General features: G+C 34.0%; 1 protein-coding gene across 1 annotated transcript in view; it reads left to right on the top strand.

The window, feature by feature from the left end:
- LOC128857252 (rhophilin-2-A) overlaps nucleotides 1–19,191 on the top strand; it is a 98,622-nt gene extending 79,431 nt beyond the window's left edge. The window contains exons 4-12 of the mRNA XM_054092922.1: nucleotides 4,503–4,656; nucleotides 4,746–4,887; nucleotides 8,436–8,752; nucleotides 8,822–8,966; nucleotides 9,271–9,545; nucleotides 14,009–14,141; nucleotides 14,364–14,686; nucleotides 17,639–17,791; nucleotides 17,861–19,191. Of these exons, the coding sequence (XP_053948897.1) occupies nucleotides 4,503–4,656; nucleotides 4,746–4,887; nucleotides 8,436–8,752; nucleotides 8,822–8,966; nucleotides 9,271–9,545; nucleotides 14,009–14,141; nucleotides 14,364–14,686; nucleotides 17,639–17,791; nucleotides 17,861–18,064 (1,846 nt within the window). The 3' untranslated portion in view covers nucleotides 18,065–19,191. The remainder of the gene's footprint in view (nucleotides 1–4,502; nucleotides 4,657–4,745; nucleotides 4,888–8,435; nucleotides 8,753–8,821; nucleotides 8,967–9,270; nucleotides 9,546–14,008; nucleotides 14,142–14,363; nucleotides 14,687–17,638; nucleotides 17,792–17,860) is intronic.
- Nucleotides 19,192–19,522: the final 331 nt, after the last annotated feature.

The raw sequence follows: 19,522 nt of genomic DNA, 5'->3' as shown, positions 1-19,522 counted from the left end.
ATATGAATATATTTTTCTGCTTGTAAAATATTTATTTGCACATTTTTCGAATTCATTTCTTAATGTTGTTTTCGTATTGCCATTGCGGTATTTTTCATTATTTATTGCGTTGCCTTTGTTGTTTGGCCACTTTTTCGTTACACAACCAAATAGCAGGCAACAAATGATGCATTCGACAGGCAGTGAGTATTGGCAGCCATCGGGGCAACTCTATTAAATATTTTACAGCACTAGCAGGCAGCTTTGATTTTGTTTTTGTTTTGTAATCATTTAAGTGTTGCTTTGATTGCACCAAAATTTGCTTAAAAGCTGACAAAAACCAAATCTCTTTGAAGGGCATAGTAAAGATTTCGTCATAGGCGCATAAGCTGCCATCAATGGGAGGTAAATGCGAAGGACTAAGTCACATTTTTTAAAATATAATTTGATTTTTTTTAATGGCAACTCATTACTATGGATGGTACTTGCGTATATCACCACGATCCTACATCAAAACAAGAGGCTAAAAAGTAGTGTGAACCCGGTTTTTCGGCTTCGGAACGCGTTTGTCTCCCGAAATCAGTCATGAAGGTGTATGTTTTTTCGCTTGTGTTTTGGGATGCGAAAAAAAATTTTGTTTGTGGATTACTTGCAAACTGGAAAAAGAGTAAATTCTGAATATTATTGTAATCTTTTAGACCATCTGAAGAAAAAAATTCGTTAAAAAAGAACCAGTTTAACAGAAAAAAATTTGTTTCATCAGAACAATGCATTCGATCATCAGGGAGACTATACTGGGTAATAAAGCATCAAGCGCAATACTTATTGCACAATCAATAGTTTATGTAGATCTAATTCAAAAATGGTATTCTCGCAAATCATATTCCAAAATTTTTCTGAAAAATAAGACACCTCTGTATGCAAAAATAAGGGCTATGTACTTTAAAAATTAAACACTTGCAGATCATGCTCACGGTTGACTCTTATGTCGTTAGCGACCGGCTCGAATGAAACCCAGAACTGTAGGTCCAATTTTCGACCAATCAGTCAATAGGGATGTGTTTTGTTCGAGCTGCGTTACTAGCAGAAAAAATTGTAAATCGTTATCCCATATTAAACACATGCCATACGAGTATGTTGAAGTAGACAGTGAATAAAGCTGAACGTTAAGAGCGAAGAAAGCCTTTGATGGCCCTGGTCAACACGGATACTGAAGAGAAATTCCATGTCAAATGTATTTTGGACACTGTCGTCGATTCTTCTAAGAATTGGTTTATTTGTATAAGAAGAAGGAGGAAGCTTGATGGACTCGTTCTACCTAAACCAAAAGGAGTCACAATACAGCGATCCAAGGAAATTAAATATCTTGGGGCAATCCTCGATAGTAAGCTCCTCTGCAAATCACACGTTGAAACAAAGACATCCAAAGCACTGACAGCCTTCTGTCTGAAACACAATGGGAAGTGGTACGGCCCCTGTCCGGTATTGGACAACAGAGTAGGCATGGACGTCGATCCAACGATCCTCGACATGCCCCTTGACTCCATGCCATCCAGAGTCGTGCTTGACTAGAGATACAGTGTGGTGCTACCAGAGGCTCAACTGTGGTCAAACTCAGAAAATGAGCCCGGCAAACACTGTTTACGCATTTTTACGGATGGCTCCACAACCGAGCACGGCTCCGGCTCTGGGGTCTATATGCGTGGAATCCAGCGGAACAAGACTGCACTTTGCTTTTGGAAAGCATGCATCTGTGTTTCAAGCGAAGGTGTATGCTGTTCAAGAAGCCATGAGCTTTGTTGTGGAAAAGAGATAGAGAAGCAGAGCTATATGTGTCTGCAGCGACAGCCAAGCTGAGCTCATGGCCTTAGACAGCCCTCCAACCACTTCAAGGGTAGTCGAGTCCTATAAAGGCTGAACTATGTCGGTGGGCATAGTAGCCTGATGGGCACGTGAGTATCATGGGTAATGAGACTCTTTAGCCAGAATAGGCTCTGAGGCCAACCTTCTTGGCCCGGAGCCCGTTCTGTCACTCTCTTCTGCAGCCATCAAAGCCACGGTTAGCAAATGGGTTACTACAGCCCACAAGTGAGTTTGGCAGGCTGAAAGAAGCTGCAAATGGACTAAACTGATGTTACCTGTCGTGTCCGACTGACTGCCGCAGTTCCTGGTGTCACTAAACAGAGGGGACTGTAGGAGGCTGGTAGGACTGATGATGGGCCACTTTCTATAGGTAAAGCACATGGAAAAGGTGGACATCTCATTCATGTGATGAGGAGGATGAGACAGCGGACCACTTTCTGTGCGTCTACCAGCCTTCGCTCGAATTAGGCTTGAGGTCTTTGGCACTGATGTATTAAGAAGCGACCAACTTGGCTCCTTGTCACCACAAGATCTACTCAGATTTCTTTGGAGGTCGAGTAGATTTAAAGAAAATTAAAACGGGAATCCGAGTTCAGTACAATGGATTTAATTGTGTCTGAGTGCTGCACTTGCTAGTCTGTCCCGACCAAAAAAAAGAAGAAGTAAACTGAACAAACTTTGAAAAAGATTTCATAATTTCGTGATTTTTCTAAATAAAATTTTATTCACATAACTTTTTAAAGTGAAATATCTTCGGTTCTTTTTAATATTTTAATTATTTATCTTTTAATTTTTAAAATAAAATTTACATCTAAAAAATGCTTGGGAAAAATAATATATTTTTTGTTCAAAATTTTTGGGAAACATTTCTGTCATTTTTGAAAAACACTCTTTTCTAAAATTTGTTTCTTACAATCGGATCAAATCAATTAAAATTGTAATAAAAAAAAATCAATTAAAATTGTAATAATTTCTTTTCTGACGACTTTTTACAATTTATCATTGAATATAATAGAATTTTTCATAAAATTTTTGCCCTCTGCTCCCCGCGGAGCAAATCGATTAAAATTGTAATAAAAAAAAATCGATAAAAATTATATATTTATTATATTATATACAGTAGGTTCTGTTTTTATGCGGTAGATACGTTCCGCAAGAAACAGCATAAAAAAACAGCATAAAAAAAGCTACTAGTTCTATAGTAAAACTATAGATACGTTTCAAATGCTAAAACCGCATAAATCTGAAATAATGTAATAAAATCGCATAAAAAAGGGCACTAGTCCCATATTATAACTATAGATACGTTCCATAGACCGCATGAATCTGAAATAATTAAAGAAAATCGCATAAACAAAATATTGTATCTTTGAAAATTATATCTTTATATATCTTCCATACTTGTAGGGTTAGCATTTCTGATGTAATCTGTGATGAGTTTTTGCTTAGCTGGTTTAGAATCTTGTTTATATGTACAATTCCCGATAGGTCGACATGCATTTTGTAATAAAAAAAAACTGCACTATTTCAAAACCGCATAAAAAAAAGCCGCATAAAAACAGAACCTACTGTATATGTAAATGAATTTCTTATGAAAGGAAATGCGCAAGACTGTTTCTAAAAAAAAAATTAATTACATTCAAAATTATATGAAAAATAGCCATCCCCATTCACTAAAACTTCAGTGTTATTAGAAACGCCTATATAAATTTCCTCTTTTCTTTATACATATATACATTTTCAATTAAACTCACCTTCTTTTTTTTAATTGAACCCCTCAAATTGATGCTTTGCTGTTTTAAGGTGTGCTATCTCGTCACCTTTTTATGCATAGCAGATGTCAGTTGTCACAGTCATTAATCACGTCTTCATCACTGGCACTGACTTAAACTCGAGTGCATACTTACAGAAAATATTCCAACAAAAAGGTGTGGCATCGCGCTGTAGGTGCGAAAGCACCATTTTGATTTGGCTTTGTGCCATCTCAGTCAGCTTAATTAAGTTTCTTCATACCGCAGGCAGAACAAATGAGCAGATTTGTGTCATCCGCAATATCATTCAAGTATTTTTGTCAATTTATCTTTTGTCACCTATGCGGCGCTGTTCGTATGTGGAGTAGTGGCACGGTCTCGCATTTCAGACAAAATAATTTCTTTACATATTTACGATAATTGTATTATCATTTTTATTGTTGATAAAAAGAAGCATGTCACGATACAACAAACTGCGAGCAGCAGTATCGCACAGAAAACAGTATCAGGTATGCGATACTCACGAATTTTGCCGACATTTTCGCCGTCATGCTACATTGGGAGCTGAAAGAAAATGTGGCAGCTTAAAATCACATTCTTTTCTACCTTTTTCGCTACTTATTTGGGTGATGATTCTTTACTTCAGTACGTTGCTGCTAATCTCACAGAACCTCTCAAGGTGAAATTGGTAAATTCTGTGCCGTTAGCCCAAATACCTGCGGGCGATTGAGGCCAAAGTGCCAAATGGCGCTTGATTGCCTTAAAATTAATAACAAAAGATGTTTATAAATTAGCAGAAAAGTGAATGTTTATTGTAAGTTACATTTATAGCGTTCTCTCATTTTGCTGTTGCTTACTTGTATGACTAAAAATTTTCTTTTGTTTGTTCTTTTTTTATCTCATTTGCAGTCATGAAAGTGTTATGCCAATGATACCACTTGGCTTGAAGGAAACAAAAGAAATCAGTTTTATGGAACCCTTTTCAGATTTAATTTTGGAGCATTATAGTGAAGAGCCGTCCTTATATTTGGACGCAATCGCCGATATCACAGACACCAGACAGGTAAGTGGCGAAAGATTTTACTCCCAAATGAAAGACTTAAGCAACGAACTTGACTTTATATGCTTTTTATTTTTGATTTTATTTCTCAGGCATCCAGAACGCCGTCACGTGATGCGCAAGGCGTGGCACTGCTTTTCCGTTACTACAATTTGTTGTATTATGTGGAACGGAGATTCTTCCCGCCAGATCGGAATTTGGGCGTTTACTTTGAGTGGTACGACTCCTTAACTGGTGAGTGACGGGTACTTAAGATATTTGGAAGTAGTAAGCAAAGGATTTGGGTTTTAAAGCAAATGTTGCTGATTAATACTTAGGGAATAACAGTTTATTTTGAATTTCAGATATCAGATATTTGAAAATTTTGGTTCATTTAGGCTTATAGTAAAAGCGCCTGCTTATCGAGTGATTTTTCTTTGAGTTTAACAAAACAAGTATAATGCAATAGACGTCGAATCAGTATCTATAAATGAAAAAAAAATATTTTCATGGAGTCGATATACTCACCTTTCTCGATTTTCTCTACACTCATCTTTTTTATATATTATTATTATTATAATTGTATCACGCCGGCGGAGTTACAAAGGGACGGAACAAATAAATTCCATTGGGGCTGATTTACAGCTTTTGACTTTATCTGCGGCCAAGCGAATGAGTCGTCAATTGTCGTGAATTTGTCTAACAGGTTTCGTCTTCATATTCCTTTCAGCCATTCTCTTTGGCGAGAGCCTAGCGCATGCCAGTTTAGGGATATTCTGCTGTCATTCTGCTATCAGTCGCAGATTTCGCTTCGTGTGAGGAGCTCATCATTAGAAATCCAGCTATCTGGCCACAATATGCACAGTATAGCTCTTAAACAACGATTTATAAAAGTTTGGAGCTTTTTTGTTGTTGAAACCGTTACGGACCACATTTCGTAGCCATACTGCAGCACAGACTTCACATTAGATTGAAATTTCTTAGCTTTATTCTGGCGTTTAGCTGCTTAGAGTGCCATATATTTTTAAGCATTGCGAATGATGATAAGGCTTTCGTTATTCTACCCACTATGGAACAGACGCTGCAGTGTTTGGGTTTGATGCTTATTTAAAGGCGGCATCTTGTCGCCTTGTCCATGCTGACTTCGCTCTTGTAGTATTTAACTAGAAGAATAAAGTGCCCAATATACACCTCAACTACAGACTAGCACAACATCCGTTGCTTTTCCGGAACTGCTTATTTGTGTTATCAAACTTATTCATAGCTAATCTCTATATCTAGAGGCATTTCACTACCCGCAGCCTGTAATCCGTCCGGTAGTCTACAGCTTGACTTCTACAGGCATAAATTTCCATGATACAGGACGATAGAAGTTTTTATATGATATATATATTAGTTTCGCAGAAAAAACCAAAATATAAAACATTTTCATTATTATTATTTTTTTTTTTTTTTTTGAAGTGAACTTTTTAGGTGTCAATGGACGAGCGAGAATGGACTCTCCTCCCCAATTTCAAGGCCATGCAACGTTTTAGGCATTTTCGTTCCGCGAGAGAGAAAAAAGATATAACGTAAAGGAAAAGGAGAAAGAGAGTGCTTTGCCTTATATATATCTTAGATACACTTTAGACTATTTTTCCTGAGTTTTGCCCTGTGGTTGCTAATTTTTAGTGAGAAATAACACTGCCTACTTTTTGGCGCTTGTTTGTTGGTGCAAACTTATAGGTGATATATTTTTGGTGCCTACTTTTTGGCGTTATATTTCATCAATATTTCCTTGTCGCCTACTGTTTGGGGGCGTTTTTTGGTCCCAATTTTTTTGGGATTTTTTCGTGCCGACTTTTTGGCGCTTATTTCCGTTTCCTGGCTAGTCTTTGTGCGTACTATAAAGTGCTATCCATTCCGGCGTCGAATTTATTGGAATTGGATTGCGGTAATTTGTGCAGTTGCTGTGGTCCTGGAATCGCTGCGTTTGTGCGGGTGATAAATGCTCGCAGTAGTGCGCGTTGTTGCCATGGTTTGCGTCCGGCGTTTGCCTACACCGGCCGACCCTTCTCCGTTTTTTGTAACTTTTGTCTATTTGTATTCTCTGCAAATGTTGTGAATTTATTTAGATATATTTTTTTTCTCCCTCTCTCTCATTCTTCCTCGGGTCTCTCCCTCTTTCTTTGACTGCCCTGAAAGTTTCCCTTCTGTTATGTGCACTACGCTCACGCACTTTTTGTTTGTTAGTTTATAGTTTATATTTTAACAAAAAATGGTATAAAAGAAAAATATAGTCCAAAACTTATTAAAAATTTTATGAAAAATCGACAAGTTTAATCAAATTATTAGAATTATTTCGAACATAATTTTTTCGCCTATTTAATTTTAATATAATTTGTGCAAGTCACTTCGTCTCTTCGACGACTTTCAACTGTTTCGAAGTTATGAGGTTTTTCCTTGAGGAATTCCCCATAGAACCCAAGACGCATTGAAAAGTTAGTAGCAGTAGAACAAAAACAACATGTGCAATGTATTTTGTTTTTGATTTTAGTCTTTCAAATTTCAAAATTTATAAATAAAGATTGACAGTTTAGAGTAATTTAAACAAAATTTGACAATTTAAAAAAAAAAAGAAAAAAAAAATTGCGCGTTCACTTCTGTTAGGTGATTGGACGAGTTTCACATCCTATTTTTGGGGGTTATATAGGTACAGTTAGAAGGCTGAAAAAAATGAGTTTTCCAGAATATTTTCTGAGAAAACTTTTAAATTTATTGGTCTAAAAATTTGTACACATATTATGTTATCTTTTAACTGTATTTGAAGACTTAGTATTAGTAAAAATATTTATTTGGAAAGGACCTACTGCTGATCTCCGGGAGCTCCTCTCAAAAAAGACGTTTTGCGGTAACCACTATATCTCTAAACTGGATCCTGTGAAATTAAAGAAAAGAACCAAACAGATTTCGTTAAAGTAATGTTAAATTAGTAATTAATCGAAAGAATAAGCAAAATAATTTTTTTGATAAAATGGCGGTTTCTCAAAAAACAAAAACATATTGATTTTTGACCAAAATTTCGGCCTAAAATTGTTTATAAAAAAAAACAATCATCAGTAAGAAAAAATCTTAGATTAATTAGTAAAAAATCTATTTAAGAAGTTCGTATTAAAATTAGAGACTAATCGGCTTAGTCGTTTTCGAATAATGTTGGTCACCGTTGATGTTGCTCACCATTTTTAGAAAGTTTAAAGTCTGAAAGGCACTTTCAAGCACTCTGGAACGCCTTTTCAAATTTGCGTGTAACTTCGAAAATATTCACCAGAACGATATTAAATTTTCTGTATGTATTCTTAAATAAAAGAAAATAAAAAAATCGATGTTTTGAAAATTCTAATTGTATTATATATAACCCCTTAAGCCGCCCACGAACGGCAGATATTTTTTATGAGCAACTTTTTATGGCAGAAATAGACTCGTAGGATTGTCACTGCCTGCCGAGGGGCGTCTGCTATTAGAAAAAAAACATTTTGGTGTTTCATGCACGGAGATTCGGGCATACGTACTTGCGAATTTGAGAATTTAGATAGAAATAGATAAAATAAAAATAAATAGAAAATATCAAATAGCAGCCAATAGCCCTGATAGCCAGCGCTGTAACATAACTATCAAATTATATAATCTATTATAAATTTAATTCAATACATAAATATATAAGATAAATCAAATAAAAATATCAAACAGTAATTCGAAAACCTTAGCCAAGCGAGTTACCTTCATTTCTCTTTTCTCATTCGCTCTATTTTTCATTGTTACCACAGGTGTACCCTCCTGTCAGCGCACCATTGCTTTCGAAAAGGCCTGCACTCTCTTCAATTTGGGTGCCATCTACACACAAATCGGTGCACGCCACGATCGCACCACCGAAAAAGGTTTGGATGCAGCGGTGGATAGCTTCTTGCGAGCCGCCGGCATTTTTCGTCACATCTACGACACATTCACCAACGCCCCTTCGATGGATCTGAAACCGCAGGTGCTCGATGTGCTGGTTTCGCTGATGTTGTCACAAGCGCGTGAATGTCTCTTCGAAAAGTTGCAGCTGCAAATCGAAGCACTCGGTCTCACCGAGTCCAGTCATGTAAGTTGCAATGCTCCCCCAAATATATCTGATTAAATGTTTTTGATTGTGCGATTTTCTTCGTTGTAGCTTTTCAAAGACTTAGCGGGCGAGGCAGCACAACTGACGCTCGAATACAATGAAATGCACAAAAACATACAAATGAACGACACACACACATACTTGCCGGAGTGTTGGGCCGGCCTAGTGCCGCTCAAAGCTGAATTCTATAAAGGTGAGTTATGGTGCACGGTTGCACTTGCCGGCATAATCGATGCAGCTGCAGCTGCAGCTTGAGAATGTCATAGTATGTTGAAGCTCGCATGGAATGCGACCGGATTGCCTTGTCCAATCGTCGCACACACACATACTCATGACCACACATACTCATGACCCCACACACATACTTGTTTATATGCGCGCGCACGTGCGTTCTGAGCGATGCATAATTCAATAACAATCTTAAGCTTTACAAATCGGTCAGCAACTTGTTTACATATTTACACTCTTCACCTTTTTCCGCTCCTCTCTACTTGCAGCACTTGCCCACCATTATGAAGCGTGCAGCGTTGATGTGGCCGCCGACAAGACATCGCTCAGCACAAAGAAGAGTCAAGCCAACTCGCATGGCGGCACCGCCAACGAGTCATTTATTGGAAATGCGCGGGAGGCCTTACGTGCTGCTGCCGCTGCATTTGACGAGAGCGAAGAGGATGCCGCCAGTGCGACTGCGCTGAAGCGCGCCCAGCTGAAGGAGGCGATCGCTAGTCATGAAGAAACGCAACGCCTGCAGCGCATGTGCCGATTTTTGAAGGTGAGCTAAGACAATGCAGTGGCATACTCTGTTGTTGTAAATACCATAGATGTACATATTGATAGTTGTAGGTAAGCGTGAATGTGTGCATGTGTGAGTGCTAAGCTGCTAATTGCAGCTGCGTCATACTTCCAATTCATAAATTAAAGTCATTCAACATTGTTGACATTTACTATTAGATAATCATAACATGGTTGTTGATGACACTCCACAAGACGCCCACTACTTAAAGATTAAAGTGGTGTGGCTTACCATCTTTGAAGTAGCGCAAGCAGTTTGTTTGTTAAATATGCGATTGTGGAGATTAATTCATAGTTGGCGTTGACTTATTGTTGAATTTGTAATGGATACAAATTACGCTGTGCATATTTTTCAATATAATATTTGTGAGTTGGGGACGAAAAGTGGTACATAGAGCCATCCCGAATGTGTCCAGAGAGATTATCGAACGTGGAACCCTATTTGCGCTGTTGGATCCAATTAAAAAAACACATTTTTTACGGCTTTTCAATATTTCACTTCATCAATGGACCGAAAGATAGTTGTACTTATATGTATGTATAGAATTCTCTAAATTTCTTCGAGCACCAGTAGAATTCATTGGCATGTAGGTCCCTCCGAGCTAATTTTATACAGAGTAGTTATCGATGTAATAAAGAAAATTAGGTGTTTTAGAAAGTGACGCATTTTAAAAGGTGATTTACTTCTTTGTTTTTTGTGACTAGCCTAAGTAGTTATTTTGTGAGTCACATTTCTTTCCCGCTGGAAATCTTGACCGGAAGTCTCCGTGAAATGAAATGAATCGCTTTAAAACTGAACAACGTTGAGAAATAGTCCGTTTACCGGTATATACCTATGAAATGAGACCTTTTTCATTTTCAAACGTTTATTAACAAAACATGGTTACAAATTTAATCTTCAAAATCATATTCACCGCTAGCGACACATTTTTCCCATCTCTCGGGTAATTTGTGGATGCTGCGCCAAAAACAGTGGCCGTCTTTGGCCGCAAACCAATCATCGAACCATTTTCTGGCTTCGTTGTGAGAATTGAAGCGCTGCTCGGAAAGTGCGTGGCCCCTCGATGCAAACAAATGATAATCGGAAAACGCCAAGTCTGGTGAGTAAGCCGCATGCCCCAGCGGCTCCCAATCGTACGTCTCCACCAATTCCCGGGTCGCTCTTGTTCGATGTGGCGGTCACATTGTCAGTTCATGCGGCACCCATCTTCCGACCTTTAAAATCATGCCCATGCCTTTAAAATGTTTGGAAATGGTTTTTTGGGTCACTTCCAACTGCTCTGCCATCATTTCTTGCGTTTGACCATCATCCTTATCCAACAATGCTTGCAATTTGGCGTCCTCAAACTTTTTCGGTGGCCGGCCACGGTTCTTGTTCTCCACGCTAAAATCACCACTTCGGAATTTTTCAAACCACCTGAAGCCCTGTGCTCTACTTAGAGCATGTCCACCCTAAGCTTCTATAAGCATTTGATGAGTTTGAAAAGCGTTTTTCTTCAATTGACAACAGAAAATCAACGATATCCGTAAATCGTAGTTTGAAGGCACGAAATTCGACATTTTGAAGAGCGACAAAAATACATTGTTGAAAACGAAATCCATTACTCTCTCGGTAGAAGGCTGTAGTGATCGATATCTCGTAAAGTACCGATCAAACAATTTGAAGTTTATGTTCGCTGTCAAGGCCGCATTTCACATTAAAAAACTTCTTTTGCTGTTTTTTGCTTGTTTTATTCAGCTGTGAGACGAAAGTTCAAGGCAGGCCACTGAAATTGTGAATGGTGTTTGTGGTGCCGATACTCGAACAGCTAATTGCGTGCAATTTTAGTTTCGTCGATTCCGTTCAAGCATTTTCGAAGTTAAAGCAAATGTCGATAATGTCGAAAAATCACAGCAATACTGGAAGTTGACTGGCATGTCAGTAGTCGTACCATCGCCCAAGAGCTAAAGATCGACCACAAAACAGTTATAAACCATTTGTGCAAAGATTTTACTCAAAAATAAGGGAGTTCTTTTCCCCAACCTAATATTTTCTAACGAAGCACATTTTCACCCCGGTGGCTTTGTTAACAAGCAAAACTGCCGCCTCTGGGAATATAAAATTCCGCTCGTAGTCGCCAAAAAGCCAATCCGTCTTCAGAGAGTGGCAGTTTGGTGAGGATTTGTCAGCGGCAACTTCATTGGCCAATTTCTCTTTGAAAATACTGCTGAAAATGCCATTTCGATCAACTGTGAGCGCTACAGAGGCACGAATAACGATTTTTTGTAGTCTCACTAGTTCCAAGTTTCCCCTAATGAATTCTTTCAGTTAAAGTTCCATGTCTCCGTAAGTTTTCCTCTGCGTTGTTTGACATCTCGACACAAAATAAAGGAAGGAAGGAAAGATTGATAAAGTAAAGACATAGCCTTGGGTGATCTTCTGCTTCCACAGAATGGCACCCCATGCCACAAATCCCATCCCACAATCGATATTTTGCGCGTCATGTTTAGTAAATGCTATCTCCTATCTCGGCAATGTCCATTGGGTACCTCGGAGAGGCTAAACGTTTCCTTTGGGGATGCTGGGTTATGTGAACAATACATTAACGATTCAGATCATTAAGGTGACAAACTGGGTTAACAGGATACTCTACTATGCGGCCAGCCAAGGCCATTTATTCTTTCGAATAAACTAATTATATACCGAAAACAATTTTTTTTTTTACATATTTTTTCTCTTCCCCTATTTTCTCTTTGAACTAGAAAACTTTAGTTTTCTTCTGCAATTATTTACTTCAAGGTCGATTTTCGCTTTTTAGTTTACTTGTTCATTTTCAAACAGTCATAACTTCTGAAGCCTTGAGATTCCATTTCGGAAAATATGTTATTTAAAAGGTTTTTTTTTTTGATGTTCTTACTACTCTTACTGATAGTTCTCTCGAAACAATTTTGGAAATTAAAAGGTAGAGCCTTCTCAGAAATATTTTGTGGAAATAATTATGAAATACTGCCAGCGATATCCCATTTATACAAATTAGATTGTAAAATTTTGATTTTTATAAGATAAGACAACATCTCTCGTTAGGCCATTTTTTTGATTTTTACCACCCTTTTCTCTGAAATAAATATAAAAATGTTTGGAAGTCCATTTTCATCAGTTTGAGCTTGAGTTTTGCCCATGAGTTAATATGAATATATTAATAATACATGCATTAAGGGGCTGTTTCCCCTCGGGCCCACATGCATCGTTTCCAAACATAGTAAGACGGTATTCTTCACTTTTAGCGCATTAAGAACATTGATGCAAACTGAGACAATTTCAAAGTAACTAAGTAAGAGCTTGCAATACCGCCAGGATTTCCGGCATAAAATTTATATCTAGGTAAAACTCGAAGATGTTTATTTTGAAGGTATTTAGTAATGCTTAGTAGTAGTCATTATTATTTATTAAGCCCAACGGCTACCCTTCTCATGCCCAATCGACCCCAGAAGTGCATTATGTAAGACGTACGAATCATTTTTGATGTGGCAATCGGCTAAGAAACGCAGGTCTTTGTTAAAGTCGAGATTTGAAAATGTTCAACTACAGAAAAAAATCATCAGCCGAATAAAATCATAGAGAAAAAGATCAAAACAGGCTCGATATATCAAATGTGTTGGAATGAAAATTATGGGAATTAATGAGAGTTACAATTTTGTCATAAAAATTAAAATATTTCATTAAGTTCGTAAATTGTTTACATGACTTAAAAAAAAGTCGCCTAAATTGTATTTACACTCGAAAGGAAATATTGAGGTTAGCTTCTGCCACAAAAAATGGGCTCAAAGTTGACCCTGTGAGTAATATAATCAAATATAATTTTCAGCATTTTTCTACCACTAGTAAGGGTATAAAATTAATAAGATATAGCCGATTATTGCATAGCAAAGCACCATCGAAAATCTCTTAAGGCAAAAAGTAAAAACGGTTTTTGAATTGATTCTTCCGGTCTATGGTATGCAAATTGGGTATCGGGCTTACCAGAGTTATAAAAAGCACTTAAGTAATACATTGAAATCTTTTCATCACAGCATAATAAATACACTAGCACCTTTGGCTTTACAAAGTTTACTTTTTACTATGGTGAAAACGAAAATTTTGAGGAGAGCTTCGGCATGTCACTTAGGAAATTCGGCTGCCGAATTCGACACGATCATTACACACATATTCACACACTCGTCCAATCAGTCGTTGTTCAGGCGACAACGAAGTTTCAGTGGTTGGTTTTTTAGTACATCACCAACACAATATCAGGTTTTTTCTAAACATATCCCAAGTGATGTCAACCCATCAATTGATTCTGTAAAATTCGCTCAGAGCCGAATAATTGTTTTTCCACGGGTGGCATTAATATGAAGATTAAAATTAAATTAAAATAAAATTTTCATTTTTCCATTTTTTTTTTCTTCTTTTTTTTATTCTAGAACAAACTAAGTCTGACGCAGGTTCTAAAAGAGGCCTACTACAAAACACAAGACGAGTACGAGAAATTTCTTGAAGAGACACCAACAAGCGATATACAAGATGACTTTCAAGTGATAGATGTCGTTGCAGAAGGTAAGAACTAATGAAGCTTTTTTAATTTCTCCGCAAAAGAGAGTGTTTCAAATACTTACAACAAAAGCAATTGAAATATTATAGCTCTCACCGTAAATTGTTAGTAGTGCAAGAAACTTTGTGTTTCTTCGTGTGGGCTATTAAGAATTCTTAACAATTGCATATTTCATGTTGCATTTTTTTAAATTTGTTTTTCTTGTATCTCTCTTCCTTTCTTTAAAGCCTGTTCAAAATTCACACTCTCGCTAACCGGCCCAGATTTTACATCGCACAAAGTAGAGGATCCCTTCAAACGTCTTGGACCCATTGCGATTTTTTCGGCACGTCGTCATTGGACCGCGCCGCGCTGTGTACGCCTGCAGAAGGGATCTTCCATTTATCACGAGAGCACATCCACACATTATCGTTGTCACTGTCCAACACCAAATGAAGGACACGAAGTTGGCTGTAGTCAATACAAAGAGGAAGTGGAGAGTTTCGGTTTTCATGTGCGAGGCGATGCGCCGGTCATTATAGCGCACGTTGAAATCAATTCGTTGGCCGATGTAAGAATTGTAGTCAAGAATTATATTAAGAAAAATACTAATGTTTCTACATCCAGGCCAAATGAAATGTAACAAACTTCTGTCATTTTCGCTCGAATGTTACACATGGACTAAATTCTTGCTCAAACTGTAGGAAATGGACTGAAATCAAATTTTAAATTTTCTTTCCAAATGTTATGGCGGTAGCAAAAACCAAAAAAAAATTTTTAACAAGGGCAGCTATGACCTTATATAAGTGAAAATTTTCGGATCCGGTTTGCATAAATGGGGTATAGATCAGGCCGTATTTCAGTTTGATTATTTTCATAATTTTTTTTGCAAAATATTTTTTGCTTCGACTGAACTATAAGCAGTAAAATGATCCAAAAAAATTTAAATAAAATATTTACTGAGATGGAGTCTCAAAAGCTTCAGAAGTTATGACAAAAGTACACTACAAATAAAACACACAAAAACAATAAAACTTTTCAAATTTAAAGAAAACAATTGCCTCAGAAGATTAAACTCTTCCAAAATTTGATATGAGCATTTGGAAAGGACTTGCTTTCACAAGTTTTAACCTAAACTCAAACCCATCCGCGCTTAAAAAAAGAAAATTCTTTAGTTATTTTTTTCACAACTGCATTGTAATATTTTTGTGGGCAGCATATAAACACGAGTAACAAAACTATTCCAAATGTAAGGAAAAGAAGAAGATAATCAAACTGAAATTTAGAATCTTTCTTCTTTTTTGATTCATAATCTTTCCAGTGTTACTCCAATTGTAAAATTGGGTCAGAAAATGTTGGCTTATATAGGCAACACTTGTTAGAGATTTTTTAGATTTTTGACGTGTTCATAATTTCTGTAAAAAATTTGAAAATTTAAGTCCATTTCCGTCAATTTGACCATGAATTTAGCTCATACGTAAAATTTTAGCGAAATCGAAGGCCATGTTGCAGAAGTTTGCTGCATTTAATATGGAATCACTCCATATATGTAAATATAAAATAAATTCAATATTTTCCAATAAAATTTGTTTTAATTAAATTCTTTAAAACAAATTTTTTTAAATCAAATATTTTTAAATTAAATTTTTTTTAATTAAAATTTTATAATTAATTTTTTTTTAATTCAATTTTTGATTTTATATGTTTTTGAATCAAATATTTTATATAACTTTTTTTTTAATTAATTTTTTTTTTAATTAATTTTTGTGATTAAATTTTTTTAAATAAAAAAAAGGAAATTATGATTGAATATAATTATTTTAAATAAAACTTTTTCTTAACACAATTTTTTTAAATTCAAATTTTTTAACTTAAAAGTTTTTTAAATTAAATTTGTATTATATAAAATTACTTAAATAAAGCTTAAAATTAAAAGCTCTTAAATTAAATTTTTTAAATTCATTTTTTTTAAATTAAATGTTTTATATTAAATTTTTTTAAATTAAATGTTTCATATGACATTTTTTTAAATTAAACTGTTTTAAAGTTTTATTAAATCTTTTTAAATTAAACATTTTTAAATTCAGTTTTTTTAAATCATTGTTTTAGTAAAATTTTTCGAAATAATTTTTTGTTTTAAAGCTTTTGAATGAAATTCTTTTTAAATTAAATTTTGACATTAAATTTTACAAACAACATTTTTTTAACTTAACTTTTTTTATATTTAAGTTTGTTAAATACAATTATTTGAGATTAAAGTTTTTTATATTCAAATTTTTAAAGTAAATTTTTATTGAATTAAATATGTTTAAACAAAACTTTTTTTAATACATTTTCTTTTTAATTAAATTTGTTTAAATTAAATAAAAAAAAAATTTCATACAATTTTTTTCAATTCAATTCTTTTATTGTAACTTAAATTTTTTAAATCAATTTTTTAAAGTACAATAAATTTTTTAAATTTAATTTCTTTAAATCAAATATTTTTTAATTAAATTTATTACAATATATTTTTTTTAAATCAATTTTGTAAATTATATTTTTTTGAATCAAATTTTTCTCTATAAAATTTTTTTGAATTAATCTTTTTTTAATAAATTTTTTGCGATAATTTTTTTTAAATAAAATTTTATTAAAGTAAATTTTTATGAAATATAATTATTTTAAATAAAACGTTTTCTTAACACAATTTTTTTATATTAAATTTGTTTAAATTAAATATTTTTCTGAACAAAATTTTTATTTTTTTTAAATTAAATTTTTATCGAATGAAATTTATTAAATTAGGCTTTCTTAAATTAAATTTTATTTAAATTTAATTTTTTAAATTTAATTTTTTTTAATCGAGTTTATTATACATTTTTGTAATTAATTTTTATTAAATCAAATTTTTTATACATTTTACATTTTAGGTGCACTTTTTTAATACATTTTTTTCAAATTAAACCTTTTTAAATTCAGTTGTTTTAAATTCTATTTTTTTTTTTAGTAAAAATGTTTTAAATTAAAATATTTTTAATTAATGCTTTTGAATTAAATTCTTTCTTTTCAACTCAATTTTTTTAACTTATATTTTTGTTAAGTTCAGTTCTGTTTTAAATTAAATTTTTTTAAATTAAATAAATTTTTTGAAGTAAATTTTTTAAAGCAAATATTTTTATGTTAAATTTTTTTAAACTAAATGTTTCTTTTAAGTTTTCATTACAATAAGTTTTTTTGAATTAAAATCTTTTTAATTTAAATTCTTTGAAATTAACTTTTCCTAGATTAAGTTTTTTTAATTAAATTTACTTATTCAAATTAAATGGTTTTTTTAAATTAAATAGCTTTTAATTAATTTTTTTTTAAATAAATTTTTTTGAATTTTTTTTCTAAATTAATTTTTTTAAGATCAAATTTTATTTAATTAAATTTCTTTGAAATTCAATATTTTTAAATTAATTTTTTTAAATGAAAGTTTTTTAAATTAAATATTTTCAAATTAAGTTTTTGCAAAAAAAAACTTTCATTTTTCTTATTGCAGTTGGGCGGCATTAAGGAGGGAGACTTCATAGTAGAAATCGCTGGCATGGATGTAAAATGGTATTCGCATCAGCAGGTGGTGCGCCTAATACAATCCTGTGGCAGCACCTTAGAATTGAAAGTCATCACACCCATGGATAGGAATTATTTAAAGGTATGAGAAGAAAGCAATCGAAAGCGAGTTGATTTTAATATCTACAAATTTTTTATTTCCCTCCATCAGCCGCTGTCCTCGAAAGGCTCCATTTCCACATTATCTGCGGCCAGCTCGTCAGGCGTTTCGTCAGGCTCATCCAGCCCCACTGGCACCACCACAAAACCAAAGCCACGCTTCAAAACCACATCGCCGAAGAGTCGTCTTGGCAGTCTGTCATCATCATCTTGGAATCCCTTTCGACGTACGCCAAGTTTGGCGAAAATTTTCTAAATGCGCTTGCGTGCCAATGAAAACAAACAAAAATTCCACTGGTGGCCATTTTATGCGTTTGGCGAAAAAACCTTCCGCATTATTATCTTTCAATTCATTTAAATATAACTACTATGTATGTATGTATGTATTTTTGTATATGTTTATTTAATTATTTCTTTGTTTTTCTTTTATTGTAAAAAAAGAAACAAAAGAATTCTAAGTTTAATTGAAATTTTATTGAATCTTTTAATTAGGCGACTTTTTCTTCATATTTCGTTTTGTTTGCATGCTGCTATAATTTCGTTTATTTTCTGGGTTATGGAAAATATTTGTTAATTGTAAATTATATGCAAAAGTTATACAAATTTGAGGTTTCCAAATGTATTGAAAATTTTTAAATACTTTTGTTTTTGTATTTAGTATTTTTTGTACTTCTAATTGTAAGCTTATAAGAGTTTTTCAAACGAAAGAAAGTTAGGGTTAAGGCAAAGTGCTTCCAGGCCAACCTGCGGACGTTTTCAAAGCAAAAAATATATATAATATATAAATAAAATGAAGGTGTTCGTAAATTAAAAATTGGATAATTAAAAAATGTATGTGTGTGTGGGCTTTTGGTAAGCCAACTGACGTGACTTTGAAAGGTTTTGCTTTAAGTCAATAGATATTGATCCATCATTAGAAAAATTTAGAATTTTCCACAAAATGCTCACTCAAGCTGCGTCTATGAGTGATTAATTGATTAAATATGTCGAAAAAGCAAGCAAATTAGTGCCTTACAGAAAAATGTGCTCAGTCGACTTAAGTTGTTTTATCAGAAGTGCACACATATGGGCATATTTTTCAATCAGAACGAATGAATTTTGTAGTGAAAACCGTTACACACATTTGTATGTATTTACACCTTAATTGTTAGTACTTAATCAATAAGGTAATTTTTTTTTTACATATATCAGTAAATATTTATGTACTTATAGCTTTTGAGAAGCTTACAAAATAATTATATTTAAACGCCATTAAGAAAAAAGTACACAAAATATAAGGTGGCGACATTTAAATTTGTATGTTATGCACAAAATATTTAGAGCCTGTAGTATATGTATGTATGTTTATATACGCATTTATTTTATCGTAAATATATTTTATTTTACTGTAAAAATAAAGATTATTATTCATTAAAAAACAAGAAAAACTGTTTCACATTTGGGCGAAAACATAAAATATTGGCTATTGCATGAGCGAAGGCACAGCAGTGGGCTCAGGAGATATTTGGTAGTCTGATACCAACTCCCTAATGATGTTAAGCGCTGCACTAAAAGGACCTACAGTCACCTTAATGAAGAATAAGGGGTATTTAATAACAGTCACAAAACCAGTTCATTAATATATTTAAAGGATATTCGAAGGGTTATCTTTCCTTAACCACAATTTTAACCATTTTGCTATGCGGTAACTCGTTTCTTAACAAAAATCCAAGGC

This window comes from Anastrepha ludens, chromosome 3, assembly GCF_028408465.1.
Source record: "Anastrepha ludens isolate Willacy chromosome 3, idAnaLude1.1, whole genome shotgun sequence".
NCBI classification, from domain to species: Eukaryota; Metazoa; Arthropoda; class Insecta; order Diptera; family Tephritidae; genus Anastrepha; species Anastrepha ludens.
This window is presented reverse-complemented; position numbering and strand designations above follow the sequence as displayed.